Below are 17,775 nucleotides of genomic sequence, written 5' to 3'. Positions count from 1 at the left end.
AGCAGTTAATTTTTCATGCACTTGTTACTCAAGGAAAACATACAAACACTTAAATACAGCATTCACATTGTCATTAGCTCGTGGTATCAGCTCAGGAAAAAACTGTGCTCCTGTACTACCTATCCTTAGAATTTTCCATGTACATGTAAGTATCCTAAACCCTACAGATCGAACACTGTCATCAGCACCTCCCACCTACAAAACATACACTGAACTACATTATGCTTTGAGTCCCTGAAATTTCAATACCACATATAGTGTTCTAAATTTTACTTTTTTACAAGGTTAATGTACACACAGAAGAAAACACCAAGCAATGTTTATTGTGCAATTCCAATAGTTATTTGTGGAATCTTGGTTTAGAATCAGTCTTTAGAGCCTTTGCAACTACCCAGTTTAAACAAAAAGCAACATTATGTATCTATAAATTTCATGATATTTCTTTAAACATCAAAGCACTAAAAGCACTGATGATTCATGTTATAATTTTAAAAATATTTTAAAACTACACAGATCTCATATATTCCTTTTATAAAGTAATCAAAATAATTTGGTTATCTGGAAGAGAATTACTGAAACAGAGTCCTTCCATTGCATCTATAACCTCTGTAAAACTCCGAACCAAAAACAGAACAGATGATGAAATAAGGACTTCTTAGTCACTTGGAAGTGTTTGAACTTTAAGATGAGAAATAGACCAATATTTTTTATGTTTCTCGTGAATTCAGAGCTTACAGGTGGCATCAGGACTCCGGTCTCTGGGATGATTTTACATGGCTTTCACTTTGATTTGTTTCATTTTCATTTGCTTCTTCTCTAATTTCTTTTGCTCACGCCTCAAGGCAGCTTCCTAGAGAAAGGGAATCCAAACTAAGCTCTAAGCACAGACAAAAAGTCAAAACTAGAATACTGTCTATATTATTATAATTCAAAAACCTAGTCTGGTACCATAAATAACTTTCTAAAAGACAGTTATAAAAATTGCTAATATCTACATTGGTTAATGAAAATTAGCTTAAAATGAAGTAAAGGTAACAAACCTCAACTTAGAAACTCAATACTACATTTAAGCAACTTTATTATTCTGATTTTTCCTATACGCAGGAAACACTAACCCAACTTTCATCATAACATTTACATATATCTGCCAAGGATTTGTACTTCAGTTCAGAAAAGCTTAAGATCTTGTTTGTTTAGGCTATTAATTGTGCATCTCTTCTTATAAGCATAGATGTTAAACCTGAGCACAATACTTCAATGCATAATGTTAAAATTGGGAATTTTTATCATATTTTTATTTAGGAATTAGGAGGTTATGTTGAAAGAGAAAAAGAAGCTCCAAACACATTATTTTAGTGGCAAAAGTCACCGCTTATTATTACCTGTACCGAGGGAAGCCTTAGAGGCCAAGTCAAAGTATGACTTCGCTGTTGGTTATTAGTGGTCACATCTGATTAAAGATTATTTCAGCTGCAATCTCAAACTTAGTTTTTTTAGAGGTTTAGGGCAGAAACGTCCTGAGAAATATACTCCTCCACCAGAGGATGAAGAAGATACGGAATAGGAAAAACAGAAGCATGTAGTATATACAGTTATTGATAGCATAACAAATTATGTTTCAAAGGGTGATTTGTATATAGGTGGTTTGGGAACTATTGACTGTGTTAGGTTTCAACACTAGATAAGAAAAAAGTACGTATACAGCATGGAAGCCTGAATGTTTATCCATCCATAGCTGTGCTCTGTATAAGTACTCTGAAGAACTGAACCTTCATTAACACTGCTTTTATGGGAAAACAAACAAAGTCAGATGACAAATGGTGAGAAAGGATAAACAGGAGGAGGCCTGCAGTGTCCTGGGCACTTCCCTCAAGGGCATTAGTGACACTCCTGCACCTGTGGTGCCATGCAGCAGGCTCACTGCTTCTTGGCAGCAGGTCTCCTCCACTTCTAAGGATTTTCTTCAGTTCTCGAGATTATTCTCGTTAGAATTCACATCTCCCAGAACTTTGTTCTCTTCTATTTTTGACCAGCATTTACAAGGTTTAAAACTGTAGAGCTGGACTGTGGCATCTTACTTCACAAAAATGTGAGAACATGCTGGTGTTTCAAACATAACATACTATCGCCTAAAAAGCTCTTGAGTTTGAGATTCTGGTTATGTACAAAATAGAAAAATACAAACAAAAAATATTAGGATTCTCTAATTCTATAATCAAATTAAACATTTTATGAAACAAGATGCATTGGACCATGGGGCACATGTGCTGGCTTCTATTAAAATTCCTAATTTCTTTCTACTTCAGTTAAGTGTTTGGCTTGAAAGATGATAGTGGAACTTTCAAAATGGGATTGTGCTAGGGAAAGGATAATTTGTATCATTCTCCAGGATCACAGACTCAATCTAACCTGGTTTGAAAAGGATGGATTATTTATTCTTCTTAATGGTGCTATCAACTAAGTAATAATGTCCCAAGTGCAGAGAAAATGCTAAACTTTTAAGGCTGTACATTCCTACACCAAATTACCTTTACAGTCAATATGACATAATAGGCACCCTTCTAAATCCTAGTTTTACCATTAAGCAGGGTAAGAAAAGTCTGTCTTACCTCCAGCCTGCGCTGTTTCTCAGGATCTTCCTCGTTCATGATTCGCTCCTTCTCTGCTCTTTTCTTCTCCTCACGCCGAGACTGTGCAGCTTCCTGTCTTTGCACATGTGTCAGCTTCAAGAAGTTTTCTTCTACCCGAGCTCGGTTTTTATCTGCTTTCTGTTTGCCCTTTTCCCCAAGAAACAAGGCGTTTCAAAAGAAATCCATTTCAATCCAATAGAACCAAGTCCCTAGTATTCTCTTATAAAACTATTCCCATTTAGCACTTTCAGGTCAACTAGCAAACTAGCAAAGATAAAATCGCTGAAATCATTGCTCTCTGACTCCCCCGAGGGAAAAACAACAATAAAAAGTGCCAACTTATAATAAAGGCTGTGGGTCTTACTTCTCTGTTGAGTCGGAACTTTTTGGCTTTATCAATAGAATAAATCACCATGTTCATCAGGGGTAGCAAAGCCTCCATATCCTTTGGGTAAGTGTTACCTGAGCCAGGCACTGGAAAACAAAGCCATTTTCCTATTGAGTTAATGGCAGCATTAATACTTCTGGGTCACCCAATTCTTTTTATTTATTTGTTTATTTACTTATTTCTTCCTTTTTTTTTTTTTTTTTGTATTAATAGACTCCCTTCTCCAAGTGTCCTAGGCAGCTAAAATGCAGCAGAAAATGTAAATTAAAATAAATAAAAGGATCTCCAATTGAAAAAACCCCCAAAGCAATAAGCAGGCAGGCATGGGGTTGGTTTTAATGTAGTTTTTTTATGGCTATCATTTAGGAAGGAATAATATACTCTCCTTAAGATCCTCTCACAGAAAATGAAAAACCCAGGCAAGACCACAGAACACTTACCATTAAATGTAAACAGTAGTGTCCTCTTAGTGTCAGGTAGCTTTAAAGGCTGACCTTCCCTGTCATAAAAGAAAGGCTATTTAGAAAGAACACAAGAAAGATACTTTCCATTCACGTATGTCACCCAATTCACTTAGATGAACAGATTCCTGCAGATAATCAGCACAACATCAGTTTGGCATCCCCAAGTTAAATATAATCTCAGAGCCTAAAGGAGTTTTACAGGTCCCCTGGTCCACTTGTCTTATCTGACAGATGCATTCCCAAGTGATCTTTATCCTATACTTGAACACCTCTGGTATGTTCCCTAGGCAGGATATATTCCTCCCACTTGGGGAGCCAGAAATGAGCCTATATTTAAGTATGAGTCCCATATTTTAAGTAATATTTTGATGGATTTTTATGTTTTATTTTCAACTCCTTACTCTATCTTCCTATAATGAAGCATCTTTATTTTTGAGTCAGGCTCAGAATAAATTTAGAATGATCTACTATAGCATATATAATTTAGTTCTGACTCACCAAAGACTCCTTTGTAATCTTTAACTATCAACCCTCCCCTCCTCCCCTCACACATAAAAGGCTCCATGAATGTTATAACGTGATACTTTGCCTATAATGTTGTTATTGAGTTGAGCAAGGCAAGGATGATGCAACACTATCCACAGGTAGAGGGACCTGAATCCTGAATAATTTTGACATAAAACTAAAATCCAGATTGGTTTTTAACTGTTCTTAACTCCACAGATTATGAGAGAGAAGCCCTTAACCAAAAATTTAGGTCAGAACCAATTCTACACCAAGGGTAAACTTAAGTATGCGCTCCTGAGATAGGATGTGATTTCAAACAACAAATTTAAGCTCTGAATATGAACATTCAAATAATATTACTCTAAAGCCAGAAACTCTGCACACTGAGAGCATCTGATAATATACTAGATAAGAATATAATCACCCAACTATTCAAAGAAGGAAGCCAGAAAAGGCCACGAAATAAAATGCAGAGATCTGCAATCAAACATAAATCAAAATCAATTAGTATCATAAATTAAAAAGGGGGGAAAAAGCTTTGACTACAAAGGACAAAGAGATTAGCAACTGCATTTTCTTAGTATCTGCCATTCTGTAGAAGTCTCATCTACCTCACTGAGTGGCTGGTGCATACATGCGGCGATCCACTGCAAACTGGGGGGCTTATTTGTTTGTTTCCTGTAGGTTTTCAATATCTTCATGACACATGCAGTCAAAGCAAAGGAAAACTTAGAATGCCTGTCATCAACTTCCCTCACTCATTTGGTAAGAAAAATTGCAGAAGCACCTTGCAGGTGCTTCAACACAGAAAGCTAGTGGGGACAGTTAATTTCAATATTTTTATCTCATACGTACTCTTGCATAATTTTTGGACCAGAGAACTGGTCTGAAAAATGAACGGATTCAATCTTGTCAGCATAGTGTGTAAGAAAGTGAACCATCTGAAATAAAGAAAAAAAAATTTTTTTAAAGTAGGGTTTGATGCATTTCCCTTTTTTCCATAAAGATATTCACTCCTTAATCCTCCTTGATTTTTCACAACAGCATTAAAATTAAAGCTTTTAAAAAAAATGAAATTTAAATAAGACAAGGGATCTCTCTATGATGAAACTAGCACCTTTCTTTAGTCACACCAACAATCAAATTTCTTCTTATTGAGCAGATGAAAATATATCTCAAAATAATGTTCTGAACAAGAATGAATGAAAATCTAAAATTATTTCAGGGGATTCTTCATAAACACATCACCTTTAACTTACATTAGAACTGTCTTTGAGCTACTCTATATTTTTATGATGCTAAGATGTGCTTGCTGTTACCACTCCATAACCAACAGAAAAAAATGGTTCTCTCTACGTTTCTCTTCTTCTACACTAACTGAAGCTGGGAAAAAATGGACTAAATGACATGGTGATAAGGATTAATGCTGTGGTCCTTTCACAAAAACTTGAAAGCCATAAGCAATCCTAGGAATAATTTGCTCTTGATTCAGAGAGAATTACTTGACTAATCAAACTGTCTCTTTTGACAAGTTAATCTGCTTAAAGAAGATATTTTAATGTTTATGTGGGAAAGGAATAGAGCAGTGTCATAAAATGAAGAACTTGTGCAGTGTGACTTTTAGGGGAAGTGCCCTGTAAGCTCTACAGTCTGCAAATGTATGTCTTCTATTGCATTTACCTTTGTATCCATCATTCCCTCTGTGACTTCTCCCATCTCTGACAGGATGGCCAAGGAGTCTGGCAGTCCATACTTTGCTCCAGACTTAGGTTTGTCACTACAAAACTCACTCTAGAGGAAGAAGTAATTGAAGGTAAGACATGATATTTTATTAGCACGAACTTATTTTTTCCTCAAGAGAGTATGTTCTGACCTATTTCAAAGTGGTGCTTAACAATTCAAGTGATACAGTTAATTATCCTATGCTATAAAGTTGAATGCCTATGTAATAAAGAGGAACAGTTCTACATGTATTTGAGTTGGAACAGTGAGACATACCAGGTCCTGCATCTCTTTCTGGAGTCGCACCAAGGCTTTCCGAGTGCCAACAGCAAATACATAGGTATCCATGTCTTCATCATTCATGGTTACTTTTATTTGCTTCAAAAACAACAACAACAAAACTCACCTGTTAGGTTCTGTGATAGGCAGAGTTCTATGATCACCCCCAAGAGTCCCACCCTCTGGTGTCTACATCCTCCCCTTGAATGTGAGAGGAATCTTTGAGTATGATGACTATCACTCCATGATTATTTTGTGTCATGTGGCAGAAGGCTGCTGATCAGATGACACTGAGTTAGTCAAAAGGGACTTTATCATTGTATGACCTAATCAAGTGAGCCCTCAAAAGGGACTGGGCCCTAGCTGAAGGAAAGAGTTGAACGGGGAATGGACTTATTCCAGAACGGGGCGGGGGGGGGGGGAGGGAGGGACTATGTGGCTAAGACTTCAGAATGGCTCTTAGGAGCTGAATGGTTTCCAGTTGGCAACAATAAGAAAATGCGGACTTAAAACCATGGGGACCTGACTTCTGTCAATAACCTGAATGACCTTGAAAAGAGGAGCTCTCAAAATTCAAGTTGCTGAACACTTGGACTTGCTGGGAGGACAATGTACCCAGAGAGGGACTGGAAGCCCTCTGCATACCACCCCCACTCCCATACCTTGCCTCTCTTCCATTTGGCTATTTCTGAATTGTATCCTTTATAATAAGCCAGGAAATGTAAGTAAAATGTTTTCCTGAGTTCTAGAAGCCATTCTAGCAAATTACTGAACCCGAAAGAAGGGCCATGGGAACTCTTGATTTACAGCCAAGTAGTCTCAGAAGCACAAGACTTGCCTGGGACTTGCAAGTGGCATCTGAAGTGTGAGCAGTCTTATGGAACTGAGACCTTTAACTTGTGGAATCTGGCACTAACTACAAGTCAGATGTGAACTGAACTGAACTGTTGGGACACACAGCTGGTATCTCAACAACCAGAGAACTGGCTGTTCATGTTGGAAAACACCACAGATAAACAGTTTTTAATACACTGCATTGGACCAGGGAGATAAAGCTATAAAACTCAAGACTCTGGTAAGATAAAACATAGCACTATTTGTCATATTAACTATATCTTTAGATGTCTGGGTCAAAAATTATCGGTACGTAGAGGGAAGTGTTAAAGTAGGGAAATATAGCAAAGACCCAGCAAGATGGCAGCTCGAAAAGGAAGGTTTTCTGCTCTTCCATCATTGAGCAGAAATTATATAAAACACCCTAAATAAAACCAAGAAGGGCTAAAAAATACAGAGAATCGTGTTTGTTGAGGCTGTTTGTCTTTGTAGAAAAAATAAGAGATAAAACAATGGCTGACTCCAGAAAAGATACCAAATCTACCTCAAAAAGAATTGAAAATGATTAAAACAACACTCTAAAGAGTAATTTCCACCAAAGGATAGCTGAAGATGCATCAAAATTTCCTCCTTCCTACCTAATAAAATAGTATCTAGTAGGAGAAAGAATGACTTAACTGATGAGGCTTTAAAAATTAGTGGATTAAACCATCAGGGGCCATATTAAAAAAATTAAAATGAATAAAAGATATAGATTTACAACTAAAAATGAGACCTTTAAAATAATAACAATGAGTTTCAATCCAATGACATTTCAATGTATCTAATCATATTTAATACAGTACTTTTTAACCAAATACTACTTTGTATTTTGACATATATGCAAACATCTCTTGTTCTTCTAGTTTATATAGAAGAGACTGTATATTTTTGTATATTTTGGTTTCTTGTAGCAGTGGGAGCCAGCACAATTATTTGTTGATTTGGCATTTCTAACAAAGGATACAATCTGCAGATTAACATGTTGATTTAAATAAAGGGAAGAAGGTATACCAGACAATAAGGTCCCCAGATCATGATCTGAACTCATTCAGCCCAAGACGTATTATTTGAAGCAAAAAATATTGAAGAAACCACACTATTGTCAAAGATAAAAGCATTCACAAGGCAGAGAGTAAGATGTGAGAGCAAACTGTGAGGACTGTTTTTCCCTCCATCATCCAGGCTGATTGAGCGAATTTACCTAGTGATAGAGTATTATCTCCTTCCCTACAAAAAGCACATGTTCCCTACTCTCTATGGTTGGTACACTAAGTAGAAGATAATCCATCAAAATAGAAAAGGGTCCATTTTTGACAAGGGACACAGTTGCTTGAAATTCAAACAGAATCCAGGCAAGGAACAGAATAAGCTCTAAGAAGATAAAAATTTAATATGTACAGAGAAAACCAGCAGGAAGAATACATACCACTTGATCACTCACTGGTCTCATCATCCGGGCCAGGACATTCAGTAAGTCTTGTCTCTTGAGGAACTGAAAAAACAAGAGAATAGTTGCAACTTTTATTACTATAAAGAAAAGACCCTGAAGGGGGAATCGAATGTTTCAAGAAATACACTCTACATTTGCCAATTAGTAGAAAGATGATTTTTACATCTTATTTTTAGCCAAAAAAGAAAGGATGAGACAGTGAATTTGGATTTGGAATCATACTGGAAAACAATTAAGGAAGATATACATTGTACCGGAAATCCTGTACTTGCCCTCAGCTGGATAAGCATCCCTTCACAGCACACTCGACCAGAACACCACAGGTTGTAGATGTGCTCATTCTCCTGGTTCAACTTTCCTGTGCTTGTGGCTTCTTTGTTAGTTCCATCATCCCCTAGGGGTAAAACCACTTAATGTGATTTGCTGAAAATGTTGGCGCCTAATCACCACACTTCCTCCACTCTGACCCCCAAATGATCATAGCTTTAAGGAAGCAATACTTTACTATCTTACAGACCTCTCCTTTGGACATACATTACAATAGATGGTCATCATTCCTTTTAATACTCTTTATTGTTTCCATCAAAAAATTATGGACTCTAGGGGCGCCTGGCTAGTTTAGTTGGTAGAGCATGTAACTTGTGATCTCCGGGTTGTGAGTTCAAGCCCCACGTTGGGTGTAGTGATTACTTAAAAATGTAATCTTAAAAAAAAAAAAAAAAATCACAGACTCTTATATTGATGATTAGCTTGGAATACAAGTTTCTCAAGTAGATACAAAATGGAGCAAAGTCAGTTTAAATGTCTCTGTCAAAGGTTAAAAAAAAAAATCCTATGCAGTGAATTAAAAATACCATTAATACAAAGTGTTCACCACTCCCTCCTATGTCTCCTATGGATTAACTTTAACCAAGTTTGGTTTTCCAACAGCAACATGGTAATAGTGCTATTAAGAGTTGTATTTTAGATCTAGAAAGAGCTCAAATTCCAATAATTTCCTACCTTCATTTAATTCATTAAGTGTACAAAAGAAATTGTTCAACGTCACAAGGTAAAGGAGACCAATACACCAAATGAAAATACATAAGGAGAAGCAAAGGGCATTAAAGGCTGTTTATTTTTTTTCCTAATTTCCAAGTCAAAAAGTACTCTGAAATACTATGGTGCAGTGGAAAAAGCGAGCATGGACACTGAAAGCACGCCGACTAGGTTCTAATATCATGGTTGCAATTTAATAGCTTAGACAAATTTTAACATTTCTGGACTTTAGTTCCTCCTTAAGAAAACAGACACTATATCCAACTGACAGTGTTGTTACAAACATTAAATAACAATGTATGCAAAGTACCTAACATAACATATAAACAGTCTGCTAAAGAGCTGAGCAGATGGACACTTGCTTACTAAAAGGAAACAGTGTGAAAGGCCAAACTGAAGTGAAGGTGAGGTGAATTCACCTTACTCCCTACAATGCACAAGTACAGGGCTTCCTCTAAGGTACTTTAGTGTATACCTTTTCAACGGATCTGAAACTAAAGTTCCCAGAACGTGAGGAAATTCTAAGCGATTTCTAATTTCTTAAGATGAAATGAAAACATTTATCAAGCTACCTAAAATATTAAAATTCATTGTTTTCAGCCAGACTTCTATCAACTTGTTTTAACAGCACTGATTATCTCATTCCAATCAGAAGAGATTAATCAATAACTGCTAACTAGCAATTATTGACTAATGAAAAATTAGAAAATTATTTCATAAATGCAATTAATTCGGTACTTAAGATCTAATAAAAATGGGATCCTTGAAAGAAAAAAAGCATCCTCTTCAGCAATCCATGAAAGCAGTTAGATGCTTATACTCAGGGGAATAAACAGCTCTTACCAGGTGGTGTTCAAGCATGCAGCTGGACTTGTATTAGCTTAACTTACCTACTAAGGTAAAGTTGCTCTCCAGAAGCTCTCTATGAGTGTTAAACCAGGCTTGAGCAAGGCGGCTGTTTTTATTCTTCCCAATGATATAATTCATGATGTAGGCGAGCAGACCAGTCACCATCAAAATTTCTAGATAATAACTCTCCCAACTGTTCTGGAGGTGTGCAGGAACCTAAAGATGAACAATCATTCCCTTTAATGTTGGCTGAGGTTGAAAGATAGAGACTAACTCATAGGATAAAGGAGAGTAAGAGAAGTGGATAATTTAGATAACTGTCACTGAATATGGTTATACTTTGAAAAATATGCCCATTTTGGTTTTCTAGGTCAGCTTTTGAAAAGATTCTTTAAGGAAATGTGAGGACAATCAATGGAATGGAAAGTTGGAAAGCCCTTTGTATTAAACTTGATTCTGAGTCCTACCCTCAAATAAACCCAGTTTCTAGTCTCTGCATCATTCCTTGATAAATAAAACTAGGAGAGCTAGAATAAAAACATAGGGGTTGCTTCTCTAGGTGTGGAGTTTTATCAGAAGAATCGATGTCAAATTCTTGCTATTACTTCAACACCAGCTATATGTCATTAATTATATTTCTGGGATTAATAACAGCGAGATATTTTGTTGGTTAGTTTGGAATTCAGAATCCTGTATACCTACATCAACAATTGTTATTGGGTCTTTATTTTTGCTAGAAGAAGTATCTGGTTTGTCTTCATAACCTTCAAATTCTTCATCATCATATGGCTCACTCTCCGTATCTCCCTCCTACAAAAACAAGGAACAATCTGTTTTCCCCTACAAATGTGCCCAGCAATTTCATCTCATTTTTGTAGGCAATATTTGTAGAGGGAAACAGAACATATAAGCAGCAGCACAGAACACAGAAATATTCCACGTTTGTAACAAATGATAACTTTCCATGCATTTGAACTCTGATACAATTCCCACCCACACACAGTACCTATTCTCCAACCCTTCCAGCCAGGCTCTCCACAGAGAAGAAAAATACAATTCATTCTTCCATCAACATAAAAGATGGAACATACCACAAAACATCTAGTAGAGCTCCACCTACTGAACAAAAATGAAGACAGCAGAGAGTAAATATCTCCTTAGATCAGGGTGTTACTTTTAATGTCCAGGGAAAGTGCCAGTTACAGATCTTCCCATCCTTCCACTTTCCCAAGAAATCAAGAAAGAGAACCTCACCTGGGTATCTGCATCTTCAAAATCTCCTTCTTGGTTTTCATCCTGCCCTTCTAACTCCACAGTGGTCTCATCTTCATCATCTTCAGTTGTTATCACCCGTTGAGGAGATTCAGTAACAGAATCTTCTGTGACATCCTCAAATTCAGCAAAGTCATTATCATCATATTCTACTATGTCTTCCTCATCCTCAAAATCATCAAACTTGGCTTCAGAGACACTCCCAAACACCAAAAGGACAACACAGAAAGCAAGGAAAGCTTTCATTGCACCTAAAAATGAGTTAAAAAAAATAAACCAAAACCCTAAATGGACAGCCATTCTTCTATACATACCAATCAAATTTTATAGATAGTTAAAAAATAAATCTGTAACTCTCTCCTGCTTTTTAAAAATTTAATACAATTCATTTCAGATAGCGTTTATATATAAAGAGCAATAGGTGTGAGGGTGAAGAGGTCTGGGATCTAGTCTGGACTCTGTCATTAGTTATCTGTGAAATCCTGGACAAGTCATTTAATTTCTTTAGCTTGGTTTCTTTTTTTATTATTGTTATTATTTTTTGTGGATCCTTTTTTTTTTTTTTTTTAAGATTTTATTTATTTGTCAGAGAGTGCGTGCACAAGCAGGGGGAGCAGCAGGCAGAGGGAGAAGTAAGTTCCCCACTGAACACAGAGCCCCACGTGGGACTCAGTCCCAGGACCCTGGGATCATGACCCAAGCCGAAGGCAGACACTTAACCAACTGAGCCACCCAGGTGTCCCTTTAGGTTGGTTTCCATTAACACTGTTTATTCAATAAACATTTAGGAACTGGGAAGCAGTACAATGAAATAAGAACGAAATGCCAACTATTTATCTGTCAGCAGTGATACGTGAATAGAAAAGCTATTCGTCCTTAGATCATCTTTGTGTGTGGATAAGTGAACATCATCATCATCAAAGCAATGTTTAAGATACAAAAGTTCTAGGCCCTGTCCTAAAGGCTTTACAAAAAGCCACTAACTTAATCCTCATAACAACCCTTTGAGAAAAGTAGCATTCACATCTCTGTTTCGCAGATAAGTAAAACGAAGCACAGAGATGCCAAGTAATACAAATACCAAGTGGCACAGAGCTATGATTTGATCCCAGTTATGCCTCCAGAATTCCTACTGCGAACCACTTCTCAAGCTGCTTCTCAAATGTAGGCCAGGGGCTGTGATTTCACATCACTTACTTAAAGCGATATTAGATATCAAAAGAACAGAATTGTTCCTAGTGTACCTGATGGAATTAAACACATCAGCATTTCACAGCTTTCTGAAAAGAACACTAGGTATTCCACCATCTCAACAAGTTTCTGAACCAACAAATACAACGAAATCAGATCTGTGACAAAAATGTGCCAACTGATATGAAAACATAGAAGACAAGGAAATCATCTTACCAAACAGGAAAGGCTTTACCAAAAAAAGGAGACTATGTGATCTAGAGTTTGAAGAGTAGTTAGATTTAAACCATCAAATCTATTTAGGCTGTATTTCTAGTCTTCCCCTCTCATTTAAACGCCAGCCCTATAGAACCAATTGTGTAACAGACATGTCCATTTTCATGCCCTACACACTTTTTCTGTGTAAGGTCAAATAATAAATATTTTAGGCTTTGTGTACAACATATTGTTCTCCATTACACGTTCTTTTTTTTTTTTTTTAAAGATTTTATTTATTTATTTGACAGAAATAGAGACAGCCAGCGAGAGAGGGAACACAAGCAGGGGGAGTGGGAGAGGAAGAAGCAGGCTCATAGCAGAGGAGCCTGATGTGGGGCTCGATCCCATAACGCCAGGATCACGCCCTGAGCCGAAGGCAGACGCCCAACCGCTGTGCCACCCAGGCGCCCCACACGTTCTTCTTTTTTAAAACAACCCTTTAAAAATGTAAAAACCATTCTTAGTTCATAAGCTATACAAAGACAGTCTGTCTCTCAGGCTACAGTCCACTGACGACTGCCCTACAATCATCTCAAAATCAATAGGTACCTGAATTTCTCTATCTCTATGTTAATATCAATCCCATTTTACCAGTCTTACTTCTTGAGAAGAGCAAGATATCTAATTTCTCATTTTCTTTTACCTTTGATATCTAATCAGACATCAAATCCTGTTTCCTTCTTTGGTTCCCAAAGCCACCATGATAATCCAAGTTATCATGACCTGCTGAAGAATCACAGTGTTATCCTAAATGGTCTCCCCATCTCACCTCACTCCCTACTTCTCTTCCCAATAAACTATGTCGTCTTCCTAAAACATACCTTTTGTTACATAATTCAATAACCACGGAAGGCTAACCAATTCCTACAGAATATTACCAATTCTTCTGGCTTTTACTACTTTCCATAAGATGATCCTACCATCTCTAATCAAAGGTACCCTCACTGAACATATCACATCAAATACTATGCCAAGAGAAGGAAAATATATCATAAATTTGCATGATTCTTTAGCTTTAAGGATATGTGTTACTAATAGTATTACTTGTGATAGTAAAAATTTTGAAACAGTTGGGTTAAACTACGGGTACATAGAAAAAACAAATTTATTTTCTGTCCATTAAAAATTGTTACAAATGAAGTAAGAACCCCTGTTGTTTTAGAAGCAAATACACAAAAACGAAAAGGTTTAGAAGGATGTATATCTATATATAAGTAGTTATTTTGTATGGTAAGATAATGGCCATTTTGCCTTTACTTTTTAATTTTCCTATGATGTACTTTTGTAATAAGTTCTTTAAAAAAATAAAATAAGGGATGCTGGGGTGACTCAGTCGGTTAAGTATCTGCCTTCGGCTCAGGTCATGATCCCAGGGTCCTTGGATTGAGTCCCACATGGGGCTCCCTGCTCAGCGGGGAGCTTGCTTCCCCCTCTGCCTGGTGCTCCCCCTGCTTGTGCACGCGCATGCTCTCTGACAAATAAAATCTTTAAAAAATAATTTAAAAATTAAATAAAAGCATGGTTTCTGTCCTCAAGAAGAGGTGCTGCTGACTATGGGATAGCACAGAGCCCTGAAATAACATATTTTAGAAGTTTGGTATAATGGAGCATTGGGTTTATAGACCCAGGAAATTAGGCTAGGAAGGCCAGCAGGAGCCAGATCATGATGATCCTTATTTAAATACCACACTAAGAGGCTGGATCAACTAAAGGGTTTAGGTAGGAGAATGGCACTATCAGATTTGCAATTTAACCCTGATAGCTCATACATAAGGGTGAATTGGGCTTCAGGTGAAATAGGGCATCTGAGGCAGGAAAAATGAAAGTGGCTGAGATAGAAGAGATAAAACAAGATTGAACTGGCGTGCTATTGGGGATGAACTGGAAAACAACCTGACAGATATTAAGTATTATACTTGTCAGCATAAACTGACTAGATATAGGAATGTGGGAAAGGAAGATCTGGGTGATTCCAAGTTTTGGCTTGACTCATAGCTGAACAAAGTCATCCTTGAGATAAAGAATAAAGGAGGAAAAATGGGCGGGGAGAGGCAATAAATTAAATTTAGTACCTGTTGAAAAGTTTGGAGTGTTTTTAAGTAGTATGTTAGATGATTAACATTTATCTCTTGATTTTCAAAAAATCCCTATAAAAAGGAATTATCACCTATTTTACAGAGGGGGAAAAGGAAGTAGTTTGAAATATAAGTCTGGAGTTCAGGACAGAAGCCGAAGATGGAAACAGAGATGGTGCTGGAACAGATGAGATCCCCAGGGAGTATTAAGAAGTAGGTTAAAAAAAACAAACACCAAAACTCTTGAAACAAATCATAACAGCTAAGAGGTGGGCATAATAGAAAGAACTGGAATCAGAAACTAAGAAGGAATGATTAGAAAAAAAGAAGAGGGGTGCTTGGGTGGCTCAGTCAGTTAAGCGTCAGGTTCTCTGCTCAACGGGGAGCCTGCTTCTCCCTCTCCCTCTGCCTGCTTGTGCTGTCAAATAAATAAATAAAATCTTTTAAAAAATTTTTAAAAAGAGTAGATGTTAAAAAGTTCTCATCACAAGAAAAAAAATTAAAAAAAAAAGAAGAGACTCTGGTCGAAGTGGTATCATAGAAGTCAAAGGAGAAGCATATTTCTAAGAGGGGAACAGAACTCAGTTTCAATTGCTGCAGAAAGTTCAAGCAAGATATGGGCCAGAAATTTCCAAATGCTTGTAATCATTATTGGCAACTGCAAGGAAGTGGTCAGGACGGAAGCGAGAATGCAGGAAGTTGAGAATTAACAGAGGTGAGTGGGTGGCAGAGGGAGTATGCACTATTCTTTCAAGGTGCTCTGGGATAGTGAATATTCCGTATCTCGTATTTACAACACTGTAAATTCTTAAAGGAATCAGTTCAGTATCAAAGTTTATTGCCCAATACCGTGCAATCCATGGCTGCTCAAGAAATATACTTAAAATTAGGGGCACCTGGGTGGCTCAGTCAGTTAAGGGTCTGCCTTCTGCTCAGGTCATGGTCTCAGGGTCCTGGGCTCCCTGCTCAGCGGGGAGTCTGCTTCTCCCTCTGCCCCACCCCCTGCTTGTGCTCTCTCTCTAATAAATAAATAAATCTTAAAAAAAAAAAGAAATATACTTACAATTGAACAAAATTCATAAAATTTGAAAGGCACAAATCACTTGAGAAATGCCATAAAGGACAGGCCAATCGCATATCCTTTCCAATATCTGATATTTGAGGTTAGCACTAGGGGACATTTTATGGAAGAACAAAGCTGCCTTCTCAACACTAACCTTAAAGAGGTTTGTGATATGTCTTGAAACATCTCTAGTTCCTTTAATAATCTTTTATTATAGTTAAAAGTGGAAGAAATATGAAAAAGAGTAAGTACTTTGGTAGAGTTACATTTGGTTTAAAACATTAGCTCTACTATTTATGAGCTATATGATCTTGGACTAATTACTTAAAATTCCCTGTTCCCCACATGCAAAAAAGGGATACCTATTCCTATTTGCCTCATTAGGCTGTACTTGGTATTACAGGAGATATGTGCCTGGCATATAGAATTCAAGCCCTGTGCCTACGAACACCCTTTAAGATTTAAAAAAAAATAATAACTTTTAGTGCTTCCCTTTCCAGATCTCAGTTTTACACTTTTTCAAATAGAAGCAAATAAGAATTAACATTGGCACAGGCAACTTGATCAACTGCCAAAAAGTCTGATCATTTCAAATTGAACTTCCACTTAGAATGTTCACACCACAGAAACATTTCTAAGATAACTCAGCACTGTAACAGGGCTTCTTCAAGGTTATTTAGGTTAGAATTATCCAAGCCACTTATATCTTGGCCTTCCTTCTAAGAAGTTTCTCTGCTGCACCTGTTATCTCATTTTTCTAAGGCACAACTCCCTGCCAGGCCACCCAGTCCTGAGAGTCCTGGGGCAGGAAATACAAACACTACCAAGTCTGGCTTGATTATCTCCTGCTAGCTCACTCGGTAGTCTCTGAGTAACTGGGTCTGGACTTAAAAACCTGAAGAGGAGTAAGTGGGGAAATCATTCCTTGTTGTCATTTTAGATTAGGCCTTTCTGACAACTTCCAGACTACCAGACTTCTGGAAAACATGTAGACATTCCCCTGTCTCCTTACACCCGTTGGATAAAAAACCGTCTTATGTCAGAAAACTTCAGAGAAGACTGACCACAGAGGTTGCTGTTTCTGTTAAGCCACTGGAGGCTAGTCTTTCCCACCATGGAGAATCAATTCATCCTAACGGTTATACTCCATTCTTCCTGTTGCACACTGTAAGCTTCCTGTAACTTTGCCCTTCTAGTTGGCATTTGCCCATAGTTCTGCGGGCAAGTTCTCAAAAAGCGTTCAAATCACCCCAACCCCGAAGACCAAGAGAAAATGGGCCTTGGGGTGGACGAAGTTTGTTTTCTGTTTTTAAGAAGGTCAGGAGAGGTGAGAAGGCGCTATCCATGTCACCCCGGGCGTGATTTAGGGGGGCTGGGTGTTAAACAGGACCCGTCTAGGCCACGCAACTTAAAGTCACCGCTCGGCCTGGCCCGGCCCCACCGACTAACGCGTCATGGCCCGTTTCGTACCTGTACTGCGGCTAGAACCCAGCCCAGCGCTCCTGCAGCCGCCGCTTCTCGGCCTGGCTGCCACCTAAGCGGTCACCGCGATTTTACTGCTTCCGATCCCTCTAGAACACAGCCGGACCAGGTAGCTCAGTCACGCTGAGCTACTCTTCACGTAGTCTCCGCCATCCGTTACGTAGAATGCGTGCGGACTGTCCGCGCCTGCGCGCGGGGGGGGGGGGGGAGGGGGGGAGGAGGGGGCGGGAT

General features: G+C 37.9%; 1 protein-coding gene across 1 annotated transcript; it reads right to left on the bottom strand.

Moving 5' to 3' along the window:
• Positions 1-303: 303 nt before the first annotated feature.
• Positions 304-17,723, bottom strand: CCDC47 (coiled-coil domain containing 47). The gene is made up of 13 exons (XM_045814599.2): positions 17,533-17,723; positions 11,458-11,726; positions 10,906-11,013; positions 10,245-10,419; positions 8,589-8,710; positions 8,293-8,358; positions 5,988-6,089; positions 5,670-5,780; positions 4,845-4,930; positions 3,459-3,517; positions 2,995-3,104; positions 2,610-2,777; positions 304-850 (listed from the first exon to the last, which is right to left on the bottom strand). The coding sequence occupies exons 2-13, from the start codon at positions 11,719-11,721 to the stop codon at positions 770-772; spliced, it is 1,452 nt and encodes a 483-aa protein (XP_045670555.1). The 5' UTR covers positions 11,722-11,726; positions 17,533-17,723; the 3' UTR covers positions 304-769.
• Between the last annotated feature and the right edge of the window lie 52 nt (positions 17,724-17,775).

Source organism: Ursus americanus, chromosome 23 (genome assembly GCF_024610735.1).
Source record: "Ursus americanus isolate L20-20 chromosome 23, mUrsAme1.1.p, whole genome shotgun sequence".
In the NCBI taxonomy this organism is placed as follows: Eukaryota; Metazoa; Chordata; class Mammalia; order Carnivora; family Ursidae; genus Ursus; species Ursus americanus.
This window is presented reverse-complemented; position numbering and strand designations above follow the sequence as displayed.

Coding starts and splice junctions, on each gene's coding strand:
- CCDC47 (XM_045814599.2), bottom strand. CDS start 11,721: ATGAAAGCTTTCCTTGCTTTCTGTGTTGTCCTTTTGGTGTTTGGGAGT. Junction 8,359..8,588: donor GGATGCTTATCCAGCTGAGG/GCAAGTACAGGA, acceptor TTGTTTTTTCAG/TTCCTCAAGAGACAAGACTT. Junction 5,781..5,987: donor AGAAAGAGATGCAGGACCTG/GTATGTCTCACT, acceptor TTCTTCCTCTAG/AGTGAGTTTTGTAGTGACAA.